General features: G+C 38.4%; 1 protein-coding gene across 1 annotated transcript in view; it reads right to left on the bottom strand.

Annotated features, from left to right (window-relative positions):
• Window positions 1-23,604, bottom strand: part of CSMD1 (CUB and Sushi multiple domains 1) — a 2,043,790-nt gene that overhangs the window by 1,034,121 nt on the left and 986,065 nt on the right. The window contains 1 exon segment of the mRNA XM_050802644.1: window positions 6,376-6,583. Coding sequence (XP_050658601.1) covers window positions 6,376-6,583 — 208 coding nt within the window.

Below are 23,604 nucleotides of genomic sequence, written 5' to 3'. Positions count from 1 at the left end.
TGCGATAGTTCATGGTGACATCAGCCTGTCATCCATGTGTCCTCTTAGAAGCCTGATAATATCCATCATTATGTTATACCCCGAAACATGCTTAACAAGCAAGTATGCTAAGGTGATTACATTACTGTCTAGTTAATAACGCTGGAAAGAAACATGGAAGAGTAGCCGGTGGTGACACCACCATACAGTAACAGAGCTCAGTAGAAATCAGAAGTGGTGGGGCACTTTCTTTGTATGCACTGAGGCAGAAGTTGCTGAAGAAATTCTAGGATGATAGTGGAGTGCCCACACACTGCTTTCATCTTCCTGTTTTAAAGTTAGCAAAGAAATGTGATCTCAACTCTTTTAAAAAGAGGAAGAAATATACCTTGGGACTGTCTCTGTTCAAGTCTCCACTCTGCCTCTTTGCTTGCTGGATGGTTGAATATTTAACTTCTTTGAAGCCTATTTTTCTCATCTATAAAATGGGAATAGTAGCATCTCCAAGTAGCAGTAGCAACTATTGTTTACATTTTTCTGTTATATAACCAATACTAGTAATTATTAGTAGTAAATGGTTTTTTTTAAGAAAAAATACACTATTGAAAAAACATAGAAATGGCATTTTAAATAAAAGAGGGGTTTATGAATAGAGCTACAATATCATGCTAATTATGTCTTTAGACCTTCAGCTGGTATGTAGAGGTTCAAGTAAAGGAGAAATGTGTACATATACACATATATACATGTGTCTGTATGTACACATATTATACAGTTTTATTGTTAGATATATGTAAATATATTTATAAATCTTCATAATATTTATTTCCTCTTTATGCTATACTTGCTTCCATAAAAAAGTGTTCAGGCGCATACCTTACAACAGGTTTGTGAAATAAAATTACTGAATCCAAATTTAAGATAGAAAATATGGGACTGGCTGTTGTGGCTCATGACTGTAATCCCAGCACTTTGGGAGGCTGAGGCAGGAGAATTACTTGAGTCCAGGATTTTGAAACCAGCCTGGGCAACATAGCAAGTCCCTGTGTCTACAAAAAATTTAAAAAATTAGCCAGGGTTCTGCACCTGTAGTCCCAGATATGAGAGAGGCTAAGGTGGGAGGATGGCTTGAGTCCAGGAGTTTGAGGCTGAAGTGAGCTATGATAGCACCACTGTACTCCAGACTGGGAGACAGAAGGAGACCCAGTCTTAACATTAAAAAAAAAAAAAATCATAAAGGAAAACACAAAAAACAAATCTGCCCATTTCAATTGGTGGCACTTGAGCATTGCTGCATGGTCTCCTCCATATTCACAAATGATGTCATTGCTTTTCCAAAACCATTTTTCTCCCAAAAGATGGAACTGTTAGCATGGGATAGGTCAAGTTCATAGAAACAAAGAAAGATGGAAACAGCCACAGTTGCCGAATGCTCTGTGGGTCCCCGGCTGGAGCCCTGGACCAGAAAAGACATCAGTACAACAGCCAGAGGAAATCAAACAGAGTCTAAAAGTGAGTTAGTGGCACGGTGGCTTCATGGATTTCTTGGTGCCAATAATTACACTACGGTTATGTAAGATGTTCACACGAGGGAAAGCTAGGTTTACACTAAGGTTATGTAAGATGTTCACATGAGGGAAGCTAGGTTTAGGATATACAGCAACTCTCTGTGTTCTGCAAATTTTCTGTAAAATGAATTCAAAATAGTTAATAATAATATGAGGCGGGAGAAGATGATGCCTCCTTCCTTTAATTTTGGGGCGGGTGAGAGAAGGATTGGTTTCAGGGAGTCTGTTACTCAGCGTCTTCCTCTATAATTCTCCCTTGTTAGAAATTAAATAGACACCAAGTCAATTATCAATTAAGTGACAAGTTGAGTAAACACTGGAGGCGTTAACTGACCCTTCAAGGGTTCTCTGAGGCTCACTCAGCTTTCCCCATTTCTCTGAAGTTTTGTTTTAACTTCAGCCAATCACTGATTAGATTGATCTAATAGTAAAATTGTGCTGGGTTAATGGGAACAAAATAAATTAAGGCTACACAACTGTCGCCCAGAGTTTCCCTTGTAAACTTGCCTACACCAGGTAGGCAAAAGGGTCAAGTTATGCTGGTTCATGAAAAATAGAGCTTACACCTTAAAAAATCATAAAGTAACAGATATTTCTCTTGAAGTAAAAAGGCAGCCCTAATCCAAAGCGGAAGAAATGTTCTTGCATTTCTTATGGCTGTTTTCCTGGGAGGGAGATCACATAACTTGTTTGTTTCACTTGCATTATTTCTGTAGTGTTCTTCCAGGTACTCTGCACGCCCCTCTAAGCATTATGATAATGGGATCAATAATAGATGGGCAGTAGGGGATTTCCACGTGGAGGCATGCAGCTGAACAAATGCACCAGGGATGCAAACGCACACTAACATAAAGACAGGGATGGGTTCACTCGTTGAGCCTGGCAGGGAGGAAGCCAGGATGGAGCCAACTGGGCAGCTGTGGACAGCCTGGGAAGGGACTCTGAGGCTTCCAGGCTCTGTCTCAGGGAGCTGAGGCTCAGTCATGGAAGTTAAGAAATTGGTGCATTTAAATTTGTGTTGGAAAACATTTTCAATGCACTTATTTTTATTTTCTTTTTCCTTACCTTCTCTGTCTTCTACACACTCCCTGTGACAGAAGGGGATGGACACCTGGTTCTTTCGTTACATAAGTTCATATTTTCAACAGAGTAAATGCTCCCTCAGTGTTCCCAGCCAAGATTCTATAACCTTAATCCCATTAACCATCATGTCTTAATTTAGAAACCACAGAGGGAGAACTCAGAAATGAAATCAATTTTCTTTCTTCTTGATATTATTAGAAGTACAAGTTACAGGCCACAACCTCAAATCTCTTCAGAAAAAAAAAAAAAAAAAAAAAAAAAAAAAACACTTGGGTAGCTTTACCACTACACATTTCCTTTCTAATTGCAAGAAAAATAATGACTAGATCATGCTATAAAGTGAACTAGCAATGGTAACTCTCTATTAAAGTAAGGGATTGGTAAGAAGCCAACCTGCATAAAATGAGAATCTGACTAGTGTAAAAAAAAAAAAAAAAAAAAAAGTCAGTTTCATCTAATGTACATACAGCCTATGAAGCTTAAATTACTAACCCACTGTACGCTTAATATACAGATAATTTTGGCACATGACATCATCCCCTATATTGAGACTGCCTCCACCGCTGCCATGGCAACCCTGACTTAAAACATAGCCGAGCAGGTAATTTCACTCCAAATTAAATGAAAATAAGGCTAATCCTATTATTGTTCTTAACAATTTTCCAAGTAGCTTCTTCTTCGAGTGCCCTTGCTTATGTCCTTTTTAAAAAATAGATTATTGGAAAATCATATGTATATCTGCCCTCACTCCACTCACAGTCACTCACACCGCCCTCCTGGTTCTGTGGAATGATCTGTGCTTGGGAAGAGGTAGCATCACCCACAATGCTCCTCGTCCCTGTCCGTGCAATTCGGGAATGGGGAAACCTTTTAAATATACCCATTTGAGTCATTAAATATTTCAGAGACTGTCAATGTAAAATTACTCTAAAGTAATAGTCTTTTTAAGATAAATCATATTATGCATTTGTATAGGCCCTAAAAAGGTACTTCAAATTACTCTGTTTTCTGTTTTAAATGTGCTCTTGTAGGTTTCCATAGTTATTTAGGAGAACCATCTTTTGCTTTTCAGCCTCCACTGAAGATTCATTGAAAGCTGAGAGTTCCACTTAAACGCAGTCCTTATGGCTGTGTCAAGATACTTCTTTTGACTATTATGATAAACATTAAATGTCACACACACACACAAAACACTCTGGTGACCCAGCACATATGCTAAATTGCTTTTCCATCTCCACCACGACAGTTACCTGTTCAAGGCTTTATGATCCAGCCTGCAGGCCTGAAACAGAGAAACTGTACTTCTCTGACAGGGCACTGAAGCTCAGACCTGGCCTACACTGACTGGGGGGCTATACACAGAGAAAAGAAAATGTCCTGGAGTCAGAGACCTTGAACCTGAGCTCTGCCAAGGGTTCCACCAGCTTTGCCATCTCCTGTCCTCTGCACATCTCAGTTTTATTTTTAAATCTACAATAATAGATAAACGGATAATAGTAGATAATATTAAGAATAATGACTCCACAGGGCTTTTGCACCATTGCAAACAGGACAATATAAGTCATCCTAAAAATACAAGTATAAATACTACTCTATCCCTGGCTAATCATGGCTATTTGAAGACAGCAGCTAAGCTAAGAGGCAACAGTTTATCAGACACGAGGGCACACAGGGTCATAGTTCCCACTGAGAAATTTCCCACCAACTTCCCTAGCAAACACCCAGAGAGATTCCAGTGATGTAGAAGATGTCTTCCAGCCTGGATCCAGGCACCAAGAAGATAGTGATAATCTCTCTGGCTAGCTGTGCTGATATTCTCTCTATGACAAGGATGATCAGTTGTTGCCATAAAGTGCTACGGTGGTCCCGTCAACTTTTCAGACAGAACACGCTTCTCATCACACTCATGATCCGTACTTTCTGACATAAACTAAGTTTGTTTGGCAAAAGCTGCCACTGATCGTAGGTTCTGGAATCACTAACAAATCAGCCTCACTTGCTTCTACCTCTCTCCCTACCTGACATCTTATCAGCAAGGCGTGCAGTCAATGCCCAATACCTCTAGACTCTCCTAAAAATAAGACCTTCAACAGTAAGCACATAAACTGAGAATCAGTTCCTGTGCATTTTATACCTCAGTGATTTTCTGAGAATCAGTCCCTGTGTATTTTATACTTCAGTGATTTTCTGAAAACCACAATAATGTAATTTTAAAGCTAGAAAGAGGTTAGATCACTTGAATATCTTTAAATGATTAGCAGAGAATAGGCACTAAAGAGATGTTTAATAAAGTCATTTTTAAGATTTCTTTTTTAGCACACCCTCTCTTTTCACAAATAGACTTCCTAAAGTCGTAAGGATTGCTTTTGGCAAAACCTGTGGTAGAACTTAGGTTACCCAGCTCTCAGCTCAGCTTTTGTTTCCATGAACTCTAATGTTAGACATAGTGAGATAGGTAATAATTTAAACAAATTCCTGAGTGTTTAAAGTTAAAATTGTACAACATACATTAAGCAGATGGGTCCTGGCTAATCTAAAAGTTTGTTCAGCATGAATAAAACTGAAAACAAAGACAATCTAGGTAGAATTTGCTTGGTTTCTTCCTCCCTCCTATTTGAAATAACATATAACACAAACACAAAAAAAATCAACCAGGAAAGGACCTCTCCATGAATAGGAATCCTCTGTATTGAGCCTTGTGCTTTGGAAAACAAAGTGCAATTCAATTCAGTTCCAATAATTGGTTTAAAGCAGGTGGCCCTATTTACAATACGTTTCATGCTTGACACGTTTGTCCTTTAGCCTTCGTACCGAAATGCAAACTGCAACCTGCTCACAATCCCTCGCTCCATATTCCCCTCTTCCTACTCATAAACGGCCAACATTTCCTCAGTGTCGACCTGAGTCTCAATATACCTGTTCCTGTTCTGTCATATGTCAAGATCTAAAACAGATAACTGAAGCAGTTTTAATGTGTTCAGAATTTAAATAACAAAAATAACAACACAGTTTAACACGCAACGAACGACTTCAATTCGAGACAGAAATTAAGCCTTTGAACAACTGTGCTTTTAAGTCTCTCCAATTGCACTTATGGACACAAACAAGACTGTTCTGGCAACCACGACCGTCACCCCTAAATAGGCAGTACTTCCTTAGATCTTGTTCTCCTTTGTCTCTACCAGAGCACACACCAGAGAACTGACCATCCTGTGGTTAATTCTGCACAGATATTGCACGAGGACGTGTGTTAAGTTGTTTTGCCTTTGAGGATCTTGTAGCCACAGGCACTTCCCATAGGTGGCTGCAGGATGTGGTACAGTCTTCAAGAAGAAAAAGAAATGCACAATCACGTATCTGCAGCAGTCTGTCAATGCTCGGTAACGTGAGATAAAAGAGAATACACAATCGAAAAATCTCTGTTCACAGTGAAACAGCTCCAGACCAAAGCCAAAACTAACTCGCCTTACTTCGTTGCTTTAAAAGAGTCCAAAAATGAGAGCACTCTAAGCTCAAGCACACAGATAACTTCCCAAGCTCCAAACACCAGCACACAGACATCTTAGAAACTTTGAAATGAGTCACAATTAAGGCAACTTTTTCAGAGCTGAAAGAGCAAAGTAAAAAAAGGAACACTCATGCTTGCCCATGAACGTCCAGAGACAAGCAATTCTTGAAGCCCGTTGTGGGGAAAAACCGGGAAAACACAGCTGTATCCTTTGTGGCATCTCTTCCTGGGACTTACCATATGGATGGAGCTTCCGTGCCACTGATCTCTAAGAAATCGTATCCTTCTTCCAGCTGAAAGTCAGTGAAGACCAGAGCAATGGTGTCCCCGGGCTCAGCCAGAATGGTCCAGGTGCAGTCTGCGTTGTTCTCGTACTCTGAAGGGAAGTGCGGGCTGGAGATGGAGCTGCTGGTCCCACGTAAGGTTCCTCCGCAGGCTCCCTCAGCTGCAGGGACAGAAGCAGAAGGAAAGCATCGCATTTCAGGATGGTTTTCATACACGAGTGTGTCCACAACGTGTCACTTCTTGATCAGCGACAAATATTTTCTGAACCCAAAATTGAGACACTCAATCTGAAAAAGAATCTTTTGGTATGTTAATGAGTTCTATGAAAAGGCTGACTAAAGTCTAAAATTTAAATTGTATTATTAATTGAATGGCCATTGTGGGAAAGCTGGAAATGGTGGCTTTTCTAAAATGTGGAAAATGTAGTTGCCACATACCTGACATTGATAGGCAGCCTAACATGACTTTCAAAGATTTTCTCTGAAACCTGGAAGATGACAGACACTATGTAAGCAACATTTTGAGGCTTAAAAACATGTGGGCGTTTATTATTAATTCATGGATACCTGGCTTTGAGAATACTGTGCTCTTAAAAGAAATGGTTGCCCTAATTTTATTTTCTATAAATTTGAGATTTGGGTTTTGAATTTTCAGATAGTTATTGAGTAACAGAGGCACATCACCTCATAAAAAGGTTCTGAGTAGAAAATAGTTGCATGAAACTTAAAATGGAGTATCTCGGAAAAGTGAGACGTGAAAGGCCAGTAAAGATAAAAGTGCATTTAATATACAAACTAACATTTAAGAAATTATTGGTTAGAAGATAAATAGAACTTGGAAAGTTTGCTATAAAAAAAGTTTCCTGTTACATTTATATTATCTATTACAAAATACTACATACATATTAACCTATATAGTTTATATATACATATATAGTTTATATATAACATATAAACTATATCATATATAGTTTATATACTATATATAGCCATATTATACATATAAACAATATATATGAGAGAAGTATTTTAAAATAACTTGTTTTAAAGCATGTTTTTAAAAATAACTTGTTTTAAAGCGTGTTTTTAAAAATTTCTTCCTTCCCGCATTTCTTTCTTCCTTTTCTTCTTTTTCTTTCTTTCCTCAAATACTTCCTTTGCAGAATGTATATTTAGCAGTCATTGATTCTGACACGGCAGTGTGGATGCTATTTAAAAGTCAGCCTGTTACCAAGATGGGGGGAGCTGGCCATAAGCAGAGCTTGTGTGACTGGCCTGGGCTCTCACAAAGTGCGTATCTTCGACCCTACCCACCCTCTCTCCACCAAAATTACAGCAAAGTGGGAGGAACTGACCTCCTTTTATTAACTCCTCCCAAGTTGCAAGTTCCAAAATTTCTTTCATCTTTCAGCGATGTTCATTTTTTTTTTGGCAGGATCTAAGCCTCACAAAAATGTCGAAATAGAACCCACCTTGTGGGCAACAGTAGGAGGGTGATATGGGTCCCTTTAAATTAGCTGCCTTCAGTTTACTCAGAAGAATGCCAGGGGCAAAGGGGTAGTTGAGAGCACACTGTTTTTGTTCCCAGAGTTTGGAGTATTGCATTTTCCATCCTTCTTACAGGATGCCAGGCTGGTCTACACACTAGTCATTCTCATGCTGTTTATGTCAACTAAAGCTAATGGCTTTAGAGTGGACGTCTTTGAGAGGTACAGTTGGAGGAAAATTGCTACCTTCAAATATCAATGAAATCAAGACTAGAGGAGGGATAGGTTTTCTCGTGTTTTAACAGTTGGTCAGTCTGTGATACCCATCCAAAGCACGTGACACTGTGGAAAGGGCTGCCCATATTTTGTAGGACATCTCAGGACACTCATTTTTGAGATCCCAAATTTATTTTAAAATTAATAAAGTGTGGGGATTATAAAAATTATGCTATCGTGATATTGTTTTCTTTTAAAAGTGTAAAACTGAACACAAATAAAAATAACTGTGTATATACTGCTATTTGAAAACTGTGAAAATAGTTCCTGTGGCCATGACTAAACGTCTCTCCCGCCCCCTACTCTCCGTGGGCACCTTTGTGCAAGCACACACACATCCCCGATCATCTGAGAACCGGCTCCACAACTGCCCAGCTCACCACAGTTTTTATGACACTCTTGGGAGCAGCTACTAGGAATGTGATCATAATATACATTTCCCTATTAAAACTATATTTTTGAAAATAGAGATAAAAATCAGTACCGTATAAAAATAAGAGGAAGCACATATTCCAGCCACGAGGAAAAATATAGTGGCCACTACTGAGATTCAGACACTGTGCAGAATTCAGCTCTGAGCCACTTGGGTTGGGATAATGGTGAATCAGGTTAACAACTAAAAGTGAGACATACTCTATGTTGTTTTTCTTTAAACCCAAATATAAACATCCCCTTCATAAAGGGATGAGGTAAACAAGATCACTAGAGACAGATACTTTTATAATTGATTAAATAACTCTATATAAACATATCACACACATAAATACATATTTCCAGATTAATTGTTTTTCATGTATAAATATATAATTTTATTTAATATTTAGATTTTATTTTCTCTAAATTCATTATATACAAAAGTTAATTCATCTCAGTGTAGAAACAGATGCAAAACAAAAGAGTTCTAATACCTTTATTACATTAAAAGATAAAATATCATAGATGTGTGGAATTAAAAGTTATCAAAGTCCAAGTTACCAAAATGATATGGTTGAAAGATTAATGAAATGTGTTAACTGAAATCCAATTGCTGAAATTGCATAGATTCTTAATAATTCACCTTGTTGGCCAACAATCACCCTTTTCAAAGTTTTAGAGGGGGGAAAAAAAAAAAAGGAACTGACATCCAACGATTACGAATTTTTGTCATGGCAACCTATGAGCTGAAGCATTGTCTATTCTTGAAAAAGCTTTGAAACAGTTTTATTTATGTGCATGGCATAGAATAAACACAGAATACAAGGGTATAGAAGAAGCAGCTTCACTGGATTCTTCTGGGAAAACATCTCAGTAACCTCGACCAGAGGTGAACGTAAACCTATCTGACAAGAGTGTTTACAGGCAGCCAAGACAAACAGGGACACCAGCCACAGCTCCAGGACACAGTCCTGGGCCCCACCCTGCAGCCATTAGCCCCCTGGTTTCTCCACTGCTGGAAGCTCCAAGGACCTGTAGGAGGTGCCTCGGGAGTGTGCAGGGCTTCGGGGATATGTGTTCACTGGTACAAGAGTGTTCTTTGCTATTTTAACAGCTGACAGAGCTGTGCTGGTGCCCACCCCCGAGTACCAGCCCTGATCACATGGGGGTACCTCACCGTCATGCAGGTTCCTTCTACTTAAAATGACGGCCGGGCGCGGTGACTGACGCCTGGAATCCCAGCACTTTGGGAGGCCGGGGCGGGCGGATCACGAGGTCAGGAGATCGAGACCATCCTGGCTAACCCGGTGAAACCCCGTCTCTACTAAAAATACAAAAACTAGCCGGGCAAGGTAGCGGCGCCTGCAGTCCCAGTTACCCGGGAGGCTGAGGCAGGAGAATGGCGGGAACCCGGGGGACGGAGCTTGCAGTGACCCGAGATCGCGCCGCTCACTCCAGCCTGGGCGACAGAGCGAGACTCCCTCTCAAAAAAAAAAAAAAAGAAAGAAAAAAAAAAAAAAAAAAAAGGCAGTGGTTGAGCTGGATAAACTCCAATGTTACGCCCGTGTCTACTATTTGGATCCCCTGAGTCTGAGATCTTAGACACAGTATCTACGTTTTCCTAGAACTTCCCTTGATGAACGGGTGGATCAGGGAGACCCATACTTCATTGGGCCAGCATGAGTACCATGCTCGCTGAACCCGGGTAAGACCAGAGCATCTACTGCAGCAGACAGGCGGTGAAATTTAAGGGTAACTTTGTTGGTAAAGGAGTAGGTGACATGAACTACTCCTTTACCAAGAAGGCGAAATAGAAAAGTCAAATAAAATGAAGAAAAAAACAAGGTAGCAGAGAGAAAAAAAAAATCCCAAACCTGCAATCACTATTGCATTTCTTCAGTAAACATGTTAATGCCCATAGAATATTTCAGAATGAGTTACAGTTAGAATCCCACCAGAGTAATATATGCAAGATGTATTAGAATTCTTTGTATAGCACTCCACATAAAATACTATAGAATATTAAGATAATCTGATTGATAACTTGAGTATTATGTATATAAGACAAACAAACTTAATGCTACTCATTGGATAAAATGCTTAAATCACAGAAAATCTTTAGTACAGAATGAGACAAAATTAGTGTTGGTGCGTGTGTGTGTGCGTGTGTGTGTGCGTGTGTTTGTATGTGTGTTTGTGTTTGAAAGCACCTGCTAAAGTGCTGTAAATTTCTCTAACAAAACTTTTTAACTCTTAATTTCTTCACTATTTTTGGAAGGGGCTTTATTTTCTAAACAGCAATATTTTAAACATAATAGCATTTGAAGAAGGGCTACATAACTATTATCTTTGATGAGCAAAACGTTTTTAAAAATAAATCAATTTGTTTCACTTTCAGATTTATGCAGCTCTACATGTTGACCCATTTTATAAATAATGCAACAGAGGAAACAGTTTTCAAAGCCCATGTCGACCGAGAAAAATTAATTACTTAATTTTTGATATAATATTTAGTCGTGAATTTATATTCCAGTTTGGCTGCTAAAGATATTAAATTGCTCCAACATATCACTAAAAGATAAAGGCTTTGCTGAAAGAAATGGGAACCATTATCCTTACAGTGTGGAGTGTTATAAGGACCCAATATGATTAAATGTACATCATAAATGATGAGTGAAGAGACATTATTAAAGTATATTGGAATAACTGAATAGAAATTTTTAAAATATCAACTTAAAAATTCTCTCATACAAAATACCTGCTACACAAATTAAAATGTTTGAAGGTATTAAATAATGGGTAACTTGTCACATTAAGATACAATATATGGTCTCAAATTAAGCACTATCTCAACTAAACAGAAATTGTGAAAGTTACTGAAGCAAAAATAACTTTATAAGTAAACCAATCTACCTGTTTATTTTTTCAAAATAAATGTATATAAATAAAAACAACACAATAAAAAATATTTGCAACAACATAGCAGGGGAATATTATTTACACTTACTTGATTTGTATTTTAAAAAACAAGATACATGCCGGGCGCCTGTAGTCCCAGCACTGTGGGAGGCCGAAGTGGGCGGATCACGAGGTCAGGAGATCAAGACCATCCTGGCTAACACAGTGAAACCCCATCTCTACTAAAAATACAAAAAATTAGCTGGGCGTGATGGCGGCACCTGTAGTCCCAGCTACTCGGGAGGCTGAGGCAGGAGAATGGCGTGAACCCGGGAGGCGGAGCTTGCAGCGAGCTGAGATCTGGCCACTGCACTCCAGCCTGGGCAACAGAGCGAGACTCCGTCTCAATAAACAGATGATTGATAGGTAGGTAGGTAGGTAGGTAGGTAGGTAGATAGATAGATAGATAGATAGATAAGATTAGATTAGATTAGATAGATACAAACAGATACATGGAAAAAAGGATTTTAAATGGCAATTTAAATAAGAATGAATTCCACAATAAATTTAAAAACAAACACAGGTGAAGTTTCAACCTTTCTTATTATGATAGGCATTCAAACAATACTGAAATACCATCTAATATCAATATACATTAAAAAGATAAATTTTGAAAATATATAAATACCAAGAGTAAAATTGATATAGTTGTATGTTCCTAATATCAACATGCATTAATATAGTGCTTCAGGCAATTTACCAACACACACGAGTGACAATGAGAGGGCTCATATTCCCTGGTGAGTTACCCAATTTGGGGTCTGATGTTTATTGAGTATACTTTAGGTGTCTGATATTCTATACCAAGGTCATTATGTGAACTATTTTGTTTAATCACATCCAAAATGTGTGATGAAATGTTTGTTTTTGTTCCTACTTCACAGCTACCAAGAGTTTTTTTTTTTCAGATTTTTAGAAAACAAAAAAAATTCATCAACTGGGAAACATTTGGAGACTCAGAAAATATATGATAAACTAAATAAAATTAAAATTAATCAGCATAAATACTCTACTGTAAAAGAGAAAAAAGGGTATAATGTCTGCTCTGTGAAAAAGCAGAACAAATTGATCTACATTAAGGTGTATACATATGTATATTTCAACTTAAGTAAAAAGACTAAGAAATACAAACATTTTAATATAATTGTGGTATTATAGTAATATAATTGTTATGAGGGATTTAAAAACTCCTTCAATGTTTTGTCAAGAAATAGTTTAACATCTAGAAAACATCCCAATAACATTCATGAATAATGAATGAAACCTTTGAATTCTTAATCATTGTAGATGTAGAACTTTATAATGTGTTTCTGAGAGAGTATATCCACAAACCATGTATTTGTTGTTTTTGTTTCAAAATAAATTCTGCCATGAATCTTTTTTTTTTTTTTGAAAGGAAAGCCTATTTTATAGTAAAAAAAAAAATTGCCTAATTTTTTAAATTATATATCCGGATTTTTGTGTTATATTTAGTAACAAGAAAAACATAAAAATGAAGTAGTATTTATAGCAACATATAATTTGCTATTATAAACAAAACATATTTATTTGGGATTTTCCTTCCTTCCTTCAGTTTACCATTCTACAATATATTTTAGATTTCAATAAATTTGTGTATTAAGTAGTTACTTTTTTTGTTTCCTCAATTTTTTGTTAACAGATCTAGATATATTGTTTTCTATACCATATAGGTGACCTAGACATTCTATGATTACCTATTATTTAACATAGCATGATTTTAAGATTTTTATTTTATTAAAAATATTTAGCTGGTTAGGTTACAAAGTTGACCTGGATGAGATTGGTGACTATTATTCTAAGTGAAGTAACTCAGGAATGGAAAACCAAACACCGTATGTTGTCACTGATATGTGGGAGCTAAGCTATGAGGACGCAAAGACATAAGAATAATATAATGGACTTTGGGAACTTGGGGAGAAGAGTGGGAGGGGGTGAGGGATAAAAGACAACATATATGGTACTGTGTATACTGCTCAGGTGGTAGATGCACCAGCATTTCACAAATCACCACTAAAGGACTTACTTATGTAACCAAATACCACCTACACCCCAATAACTTATAGAAAATAAAATAAAATAATAAAAGAAGTTTCAAACCTATAAACATTCACTGTAACTGCAGAAAACATAATGTAGGGGCAGGTCTGACTCCTTGAATAGAGACATGTGGCCGGGTGGTCACACCCTCTGCAACCAGATAGATACAGACAAAGTGCTTTGTAGGGCCATTGTCTCAATGTGGTGGCTGACAACGAACACTTAATTATCTCCAGTTTCAAATCATATGGTGAGACATTTGCTTTTCTCAACGAATTGGCTCATTCTTTGATTGTTTTCTGGATTGTCTCGTATTCTGTAAGGACATTCCACATGGGATTGTAAGGTTTGCAGTCATGAATTCACTCACAATTGAGAGAACAGAACATACGGTGTCTCCCATGGATACCATGTTTAGTGCTTTATTCCCACTTCAAACAACAGAAGAATTTTCAGGACTCCCTCATTTGATTTGTTCCCGCTAAATATTTGGAAGTGAGTTATTGTATACAAGCAAACATTAACATGAGAATGAACAGTGTCAAAATCTCACTTGCACTTTGTGTTAACAGACCCAGGACTGCTAGCATAAGCACGGTCTCTTAATTCCCTGGTCCCCGTGAACAGGAGCCAGCTGCCAAAATCACTGGGAATTGGCTTAGAACTGGACTTTGCATAACCATGCATTTATGTTAATTAATTTATTCATTCAATACATATGAAAACTAATTCTCTACTAGAATGAGCAGGGAAGGGTTTTCTGAAAATACAATATTTAGGCCAGATTTGAAGAAAAGGAACTATTCAAGGAATGAGCTACAGGAAGAGCATTCCCAACAGATGGAACAGAAAGAGCCATGGCCCAGAGGAGACTTGATATTCACATATCAACCACAGATGCTTTATGTACTGCAAGTTCCCCCATGACATTCTCATGCAGTTGCTGAGAATTCCAGGGTAGAAATATACCGAGTTTGTGTGCAGGAGTAAGTCTCATTCACCAAGAGGATCATGACTCTGGAATAAACAAAAAAATGAAGAGCATTTGGGAGGCTGAGATGGATGGATCACCTGAGGTCAGCAGTTCGAGACCAGCCTGGCCAACATGGTGAAACCCCGTCTCTACTAAAAATACAAAAAATAGCTGGGTGTGGTGGTCTATGCCTATAATTCCAGCTACTTGGGAGGCTGAGGCCGGAGAATCGCTTGAACCTGGAAGGCGGAGGTTGCCGTGAGCCAAGATCACCCCACTGCACTCAGCCTGAGTGACAGAGTGAGGCCCTGCCTCAATAAATAAATAATCAAGGTAATATTCTTGGGATATTAGTTTTATTTAGAATTGATCCTTCCCTTTGTCAAATCCGTGGGTAAAACGAGAGAGGGAACAGCACAGTTTCTGTCCTCTTCCTTTTAACCTGCACATGCAGATGGCAATGTCACCATATCTGTTTTGTATAAAATGAAGTCCAGACTGGAACGAGAAGTAACTCACCACTAGTTATCATGGCTTATATCTTATATCGCCATTCATATTTCTTTTGTGAGCGAGAGAACCCAGGACTTTGAGTAAGTATATCTTTTTTTTTTTTTTTTTTTTTTTGAGGCGGAGTCTCGCTCTGTCGCCCAGGCTGGAGTGCAGTGGCCGGATCTCAGCTCACTGCAAGCTCCGCCTCCCGGGTTCCCGCCATTCCCCTGCCTCAGACTCCGGAGTAGCTGGGACTACACGCACCTGCCACCGCGCCCGGCTAATTTTTTATATTTTTTTAGTAGAGACGGGATTTTACCATGTTGGTCAGGATGGTCTCAATCTCTTGACCTCATGATCCGCCTGCCTCGGCCTCCCAAAGTGCTGTGATTACAGGCGTGAGCCACCGCGCCCGGCCACGACTTTTACTATTTCTCAGTAAAATCAAGCACTGATACTTTCATAAAACATGCCTTCTGTATACTTCCTGTTCAAAGCTGTGAACTACTCAAATCACCACTCAAAATAAAACCAAAGCAGGCCCTGAAAGGCATTACGTGAGCTGGAACCTTGGCTTCTCCTGTTCCTCATCCTCCACCTCCTTTGGCTCCTCTCTTCCCTGGCTCCCATTTCCTCGTTTCCTCACTGGGTCTAGCCACGCTGCTTCCTGGGCCAGGGCACCTATGTTCCTGCCCCAAGGCCTTTGCACTGACCACCCTGCCTGAGAAGTGCATCTCCCGGGCTGACTTCAGAGCCCTTCACAAGCCACTTTCCTGCCTACCTTCTCTGACCACCATATTTAAAACTGCACTCACCTAGAGTACTTCCCGCCTCTCCGTCCCGTATACTTTACCTCTCCGTGCTTGCTGACTGCAAAGCAATGGAATGCAAGCTTTATGAGCCTGTTCTTGCATGTGTGCACCTGTTTCTAGGAGGCAGCCTGATAGGCAGTATTTTCTTCCTTTTTTTTTTTTTTTTTTTTTTTTCATGCAGTGAATGAAAAGTGAATGACTCTGGCTTTCCTATAGTTATATCAGTTGCAAACAAGCCTCTATTCAGTTGTCTTTAGCAAATGTTGGGACTATGACAAAATGTATTTAGGGGGCTATGCGTGGCATCAAACCATATCCTCTCTTAGAACAGAAGAAGAAACGTTAATTTAGTTATAGAGTTATGTGGCTTTCTTAAGAATGACTTTTTTAAAAAATAATCTGTAAGAACTGCCTCAAGAACTCTTAGTAGAGTGAAATTTCAGATAAAAATTAATTACCAAGAAGAACGTTTCATAATTGTAGCAATCCATAGGGGGTTTATTACTGTGTTTTTGCTTTGTTTTCAGCAAGCAGGAAAACCACAAGTCCCAGAGGTTTTTTCTTTGTTTTTAAACTCACCAGAGCTGCATGAAATGAAGTCAAGGCAGGCAGAGAAAACAAAAAAGTTACAGCAAAACTTTTTTAAAGGACAAATATGAGCAAGCTGCAGGGCAGCTGGAAAAATTAGTTCAAGTTCCATCATTAACTTAAAAACCACATATAACATATAAAATGTATTAAAATATGTAATTATTAAAACAAACACAATTATTCTGTTCAATTTTTAGGGAATATATTAATATAATGGAAGCTCATTTTATTCCATGGATATTAATAAGCATTAAAATATATCAAAGTTTTCAGACACTAATATAATAGTGTTACATATTTATAATTTTTTATTTGGAATCTGAAATGTGGTGATATAATTAAATAAATGCTATTTAAAATTTCAGCCCTCTCTTGTTTACACATGATGCAGAACAAAAATTGAAGTTATCGTTGAAAGTTACAGATAAATACTTGATTGTTAAAGTTAGCACACAACACATGATTCAGTATGTTCTAAATTGTGCTTCTATGACTTCCATGTCAAAGAGTTAATGTTTACAAACAGCAAAATAGTCAGTGGGTAGGTCTGGTGCCCATACCGAATTTCCATCAGAGCAATTATTTTTAAAAGTCTGTTTCCTTTATTGAGTTATCATAAAATTTTGCATTTGAAGAAAAGATGGTACAGCTAAAAGATGTTTGAATGCCACTGAGTTAATCCAAGAAGAAGATTAGGCACTTAAGGAAAGATGCATTTGAATCTACTTATTTCTGTAAGTGGGGAAAATAATTCTAAATGTAAGTGTAAATCAGAATGAACTGATTTCTATTTCCTCCCAAGGAATTTCAGACTTTTAAGAAAAGTGTATTTCTCAACTCTAAAAGTTTTATGCCCCTTTCGTAGGCATAAATGTTGCTAGAAATCTACCTTATGGACATAATTTAAAACACAGAATAAAACATTAGTTAGAGGCAAATTGCCATGCTTATCAAAAAGAAAAATTGAAATAATCTAAATATTCAACAGCAGATAAATCATTAAATATACTATGATACATTCAAACCATAGGATCATCAAATGTGTTTACCAAGCATTTATAACATTCCTTCAGTGAATTTCTAAGTTATGATGTTAAATTTATAAAATGCAGGGTATACAATTGGATGTATAATTCCATCTCAATTTTTACAATTGCATGGGGAAATATCCAGGAAATAAATAAGAAATACACCCACATATACAATATAATAGTTTGTAATACTAGGAGGTGTTATTTAGGAAGGAAGGGCCACAAAGGGCTGGTGGTCAGGATGTGGCTACCTCCACAGGTGCTCACTCCTCCAGGGGACAGAATGAAAGAAACCCAGAGACACAGACCATTCCTGCTCCATCCCCCTCCCTCCTGTTCTCATAGAGTCAACCCCACTTACTTCATGCCGAGGCCATTAAGAGGGTACTCCTGTACATCCTTTGTCTTCCCTTACAACAGTCCCTGCAAAAAGCCCTGGTCTCCTGGGTCACCCTTTATCCCTCCAACCCTCATCCCCTTAAAGATCTACACATCTTATTTTCTGACCCCTAATCATAATTCTTCCTATGCTCCTGAATGTCTTCTATTACTTCCTTGAAAACTGAAAGTCAATTATAAGCAAAACTTCCTACATTTCAATTACTTCTGACGTATTTTCCTTCCCTTCCTCCTCTGAAGGAAACCCGGATGTCTTCTCTGAAGTCATCTCAGTAGCCAATGTTTTACATCCATAGTCCATGCCCAGCAATCCTGCTGGCAGACCCCATGTCCAGCTACATGCGTCTCATGGCTACTTCTAGGTGACTTTTATTCTTTCCTTCCACATGTGCCCAGCTTTGAGTCTCTTGCCATGAGAATCTAGTACCCCCTGTCTTGTAGTCATCTACAAACGCCTACGTGAACTCCACTATTCCATGAAGATTTAAAATTCTGGCCCACTGTCAGCCTCTTCAACTCTACCTTTGCCCAAATTCTTGCTCATTTCAATGTCAACACAGGTAATCCTGGGAATAGCACAACCTCTTTGGTTAATTCTCCCCTCTCTTCCAACAGCCCAACTCTACCTCAGCTACGCCATCACCAATCCCATCATCACCCTCCATCTTCTCACTGCCAGTAAGGGATCATCTTCCACACCTGCAGTTGTGAATATTCCATTCTCAGACCCCAACTCTCCATACCAGGTCACCTACTCAAACACCTAAACTCTAATAATTCCTTGACCCATGGGGCCTAGTGTTCCCTGACGCTGCCTCCTCTTCATTTTCCTTTCCTTGTCCCGATCATGTCCTCATCTCTTGTCTTACCATCCTTAGTGCTCATGGCCTAATGAACTTCCTTGCATTCCCCATAACTCTGCCATCATCAGAGTAAAACACCTTTGGTTCCCATCCAGGCCAAGTCCACTTTTATATCCGCGCAGGTAAAAGCAGCTGGAGGAATTCCAAAACCAAAAACATACTGAAAGGTCTAGCTTTACATGTATGGCCATAATCCTACATTGGCCCATAATAATAATGCCCAACAATCCTGCTTCACTTTCTGCATCTGTTCACTGCTGCCTTTTTGGGGGATGACTGTTTCATGCCTTCTTCTTTCTAAAGTTGCCAGCATCTCTTGCCAAATCCTCACTGCCACCTGATGACTTTGGTTTCCATTTCACAAAGAAAATAGAAGCAATGAAAGAGAAATTTTTGTAATCTATCACCTTTAGTTTTGATCCCTACTTATAAAATATCTTTCCTGTAGATATTTCTACTTAGTGGTTACACCTGTTTGTATTCTACCTTTCATCTCTGATCAAGTTTTTAAGTCAAAGTTTTTCCAGGTTTTTCTCTTTCAAAACGACTATTTGTCTTTTCAGTGGAGAACTGCTCTCTGCATATAACCATGCTCCAATTGTCCCCCTTCAAGAAAAGGTTGTAAACTTCCCTTTTGATTCCATATCTGCTTCTAGATTCCACATTCCCTTCTAGCCTTACTTTCTGAAATTCCTTTCGCTGCAACATGTCTCAAAGATGTCCATATTTGCAGTCCTTAACCTTGTCCCATCCTCTCTTGAACCCACTTGAGTCAGAGTTTTACCCTCCTGGGTTCCCTGCATAAGGCCCATATGTCAGCCATGGCCAGAAATCTAAGAGTCACTTCCTAGGATTCATCTCACTCCAGATCTCAATGACATTTAACATTCATCCATTTCCTCATCCTTGAATTCCTTTCATTCCTATACTGCCTAAACTTTTAAACTCTGAAATAATTGGATAGTCACATGAACTTGCAAAATAGTACCGAGTTATCAGCATACTTTTTTCTCATTTTCTGCCAGTGGTTACATCTTATATAAGTGTAGTACAATATTAAAACAAAAAAAAATTACACAGGAATAATGTGTGCACAGTCATCCTTTGGTATCCATTGGGAATTGGTCCCAGGATCCACAATGCTCAACTCCCTTATATAAAATGGAATTTTATTTGCATATGACCTATACACATCTTCCCATATACACTAAATCATCTCTAGATTATTTATAACACCTACTATAAATGTCACAGAAATGGTTGTTATACTGTTTAGGTAATAACGACAAGGAGAAACAAGTCAGTACATGGTCAGTACAGATGCAGCCATCATATGCCTAGTTATATTGTAGACATAGCCACAATGTAACATTTTCTAGATTTAGAAAATATATATTTTTCATCCCCCCGTTGGTTGAACCTGTGGATGCAGAACCCACCAGCAAGGAGGGCTGACTGTATATGATTTTATCATTCTACTCACTCGTCTCTTTAGACACTACTCTTCAGGCTTTCTCTAATCTTATTGGCCAGTTCTTCTGAGTTGTCATGCCAGTATCATTTCGTCTTCCAATTCTTGGTACGGTGTCCTGGATTCAGTCTCTTCACCTCTTCTCTTCCTAAATACATTCATTCATTGCCTTGTTAATCTCATCCAGTTTGAGTTGTGTGGATTAATTTATTTTTAATTTTTATTCTTAAGTTTTATTTTTGTTTCAGGGGTACGCATGCAGGTTTGTTACTTGCATAAATCTTGTGTTTTGAGGTTTGGTATATGCATAATCCCTACACCCAGGTAGCGAACACAGCACCTGGTAAATAGTTATTCAACCTTCACCACCTCCTTCCTCCCCTCAGTAGGCCTCATGTCTTACTCTGTCATCTATATGTCGATGGTTTTCAGAGTGTCATTCAGTTCCATGAATCTCTCCTGAATTCCAGCTTTCTCTATCCAACTCCCTATTTAAACTCCATATGATGTCTAAATAACAATCCAGATTTACTAACCCTAAAATGATTCTTCCAATCTTTCCATTTTCAAATCTGCAATTCTCGCAGTCTTCTCCATCTCAATAAATGCTAACTCCATTCTTCTAGTGTTGCCCGAGAAGACGCAGGGTGCCATCCATGACTCTTCCATGTCTCTCATGTGGCACAACCACTGTGTAGGGAAATTCCATCAGCACTTTCTTTAAATGGCATTCTGAGTCCAAAAGTGTCTTGCAATCTCCTCTGCTGCTATCCTCTCTCAAGTAACACCACCCCTCATCTTCATTTTGCAATGATTTGCTAACAGGTTTTCTTATTTTTTCCCTTCTTAGCATACGTTCTTTTCTCATAAAGTAGCCAGAGTAATCCTCTTAAATGCTATATCACACGATGCCCTTTCTCTTCTCGCATCTCCCCATTGTGCTCCCACACTGCTCAGCATAGAGGTTAAAGTCCGAAGGCTGATCTACAGGGCCCACTCCTACCCTCTGGGATCCTCTGGGACCTTTCCCCTCTCATATCCTGACCGTCTCTCCTACAACCCTCCAATTATCCCATCTGCTCAGGCCACACTCCTGTTGCTCTATTCTTCATTCACTCACCATACGCTGTTGTCTCATGGCCAAACACCTGGTTGTTTCCTCTATCGGAACCACGTTTCTGATATTCTCACAGGGCTTACTCTGTCCCCCTCATTAGAGGTCCAAATACTCTGGTTTTCCACTATCAGAGGGGTTTCCAGGATATGGGACCTCAGGTGATGAGACCAGGACAGTCCTATCCAAGCAGTGACCAGGCAGATGGTCACCATAGCTCTTAATTACATGTCAGCTTCTTAATGAGAGCATTTCCAAACACTTATTTCAATAGGACAGACAGCAAAGTTTATCTGTTGCTTCTCATTTGTTTATGCTGTCTCCACCCATTAAAATATTTCTGCAAAGAATGGAATTCTTTTTTGTTGTGTTCATATTGTAGCCCCAGCAGCTGGAACTAATGTTGGCAAACTATAGCTTGTGGGTTACATTCATTCCAGTATCTGGTTTTATACACTAGGTTTTACTGAAACACAGCCAGTCTATTCGTTTAGGTGGTGTCTATGGGGTCTTTTGTTCTGCGATGACAGACTAGAGTAGCTGAAACAGAGACTATATGACATGAAAACAAAATATTTGCTATCTGACCTTTGACAAAAAATGTTTACTGGCCCTGATTGATAAGTGTACCTAATACTTTGCAGGTCCTCAACAAATGTTCCTTGGAGGAAAGAATCAACAGACGCAAATAGTAAAAAGACTTATGGAAAAATATTGATGTCTATTGGAAATCAAAGGCAATGAAAACAACTTTTGAGCATCATTTCAATGCCCTCAACCTCAGCAAATTAAAAAGAAATGCAAGTATCAAAACTTATATTAATTGTGGTGAACTGCAATATCATTAGAAATTCATTCAGCAAGTGTACATAGCATAAACATTCCTAGAATTTTTTCCTTAGGAAATAATCTAACAGAAGCAACAGAAGCAGTGTGATATGTACAGAGACACTCATTATGGCATTGTGTGTCGAAGTGAACATGGGAAACATTCATTACATTCAATTATAGAGAGAAAATAATTTGTATAATACTAAGAATCAAATTATGTCAATGAACATAGAAATGTGTGTGATTTAACACTAATCTTCTCAAGGAAAATATAAATGTTCTCTGTTCTGTGACTTCAGCCTCTGAGAAGCTTTTTAGACACTGAGTTGGCTTCTTTTGGTCTCTGTTCCCCTTCCATTCTTACTCTTCAAGGACCACGATGTGATCCTAACAGCAGTTATTGGTATTGAGCACCCGTATCATCTCATCCAATCTTTATCAGTCCTGTAAGACTAAAAGTAATATTAGCCCAACTTAACATATTCGGAGCCTGAGGCTTTGCAAGAAAATAGCTTGTCTGAGCTATGCCAGCTGGTGATGAGGCTAGAGCTAGAATGACAAAGTCCTCACTGCTAAACACTTCACATTACTGCCCATCACAAAGAAGGGCATTTACCTGGGCATGGATTCATTCTGGCACCAGACACATTCATCTTTACAGCTCTATAACCTAACACGGTACCTGCATGGAATAAAAGAATCTTAAAAATACTATAAAGTAACCCACAAAGCTCAAAATAATGGGCAGAACCACTTGTGATTATTTTTTAAGCTGGTTACAAGATTGTTTGGGATGAGATAATGTCAAGAACGTGCTTGGCAGGAAATGTAGCACAGCAAAGATGCAAACCATGTAGACCAGGTTTTCTACAATCTAAGAATGATTTTTTTGAATAGTTTTATTTTAATTTTGATAGTATTTACACTGGAGTTGTTTATTGCAAAGTATGCAAGGAAAGTGCTTAAAACCAAATTGTCTAAAACCACTCAAACAATTTAAAGCTAGGTTTCTTATATAAAAACTGTCCCATTCAATCTTACTTTATATTTCTTGTCCTGAGGTGACAGATCATTTAAGATTCATTTTACAATGTTACTGCTGTAACATAATTGATAAAAACACAGCTGTGTTTTAAATATCACAGAATTTATAGGCACCCATAAAAAGCATGACTTCTCTTCCTTCTCCTCCCCTCTGGCTATGTGTTTACTAGTTTGCCCGCCTTTTCATTACTAGTAGCAGAATGTCTATGATTTAAAAACCTTGACTGACAGTTCATAAAGAACTGGCGAGTGACATATTGCCATTTCCAGTCACATGATGTAAGGCTTAACAATTAAAGAAATCCACAGCTTCAGATAGCTCCAAATGAAACAATAGGCATACATTATTTAGCACGTTTTATTAAAGC

The sequence above is a fragment of the Macaca thibetana genome, chromosome 8 (genome assembly GCF_024542745.1).
Source record: "Macaca thibetana thibetana isolate TM-01 chromosome 8, ASM2454274v1, whole genome shotgun sequence".
In the NCBI taxonomy this organism is placed as follows: domain Eukaryota; kingdom Metazoa; phylum Chordata; class Mammalia; order Primates; family Cercopithecidae; genus Macaca; species Macaca thibetana.
This window is presented reverse-complemented; position numbering and strand designations above follow the sequence as displayed.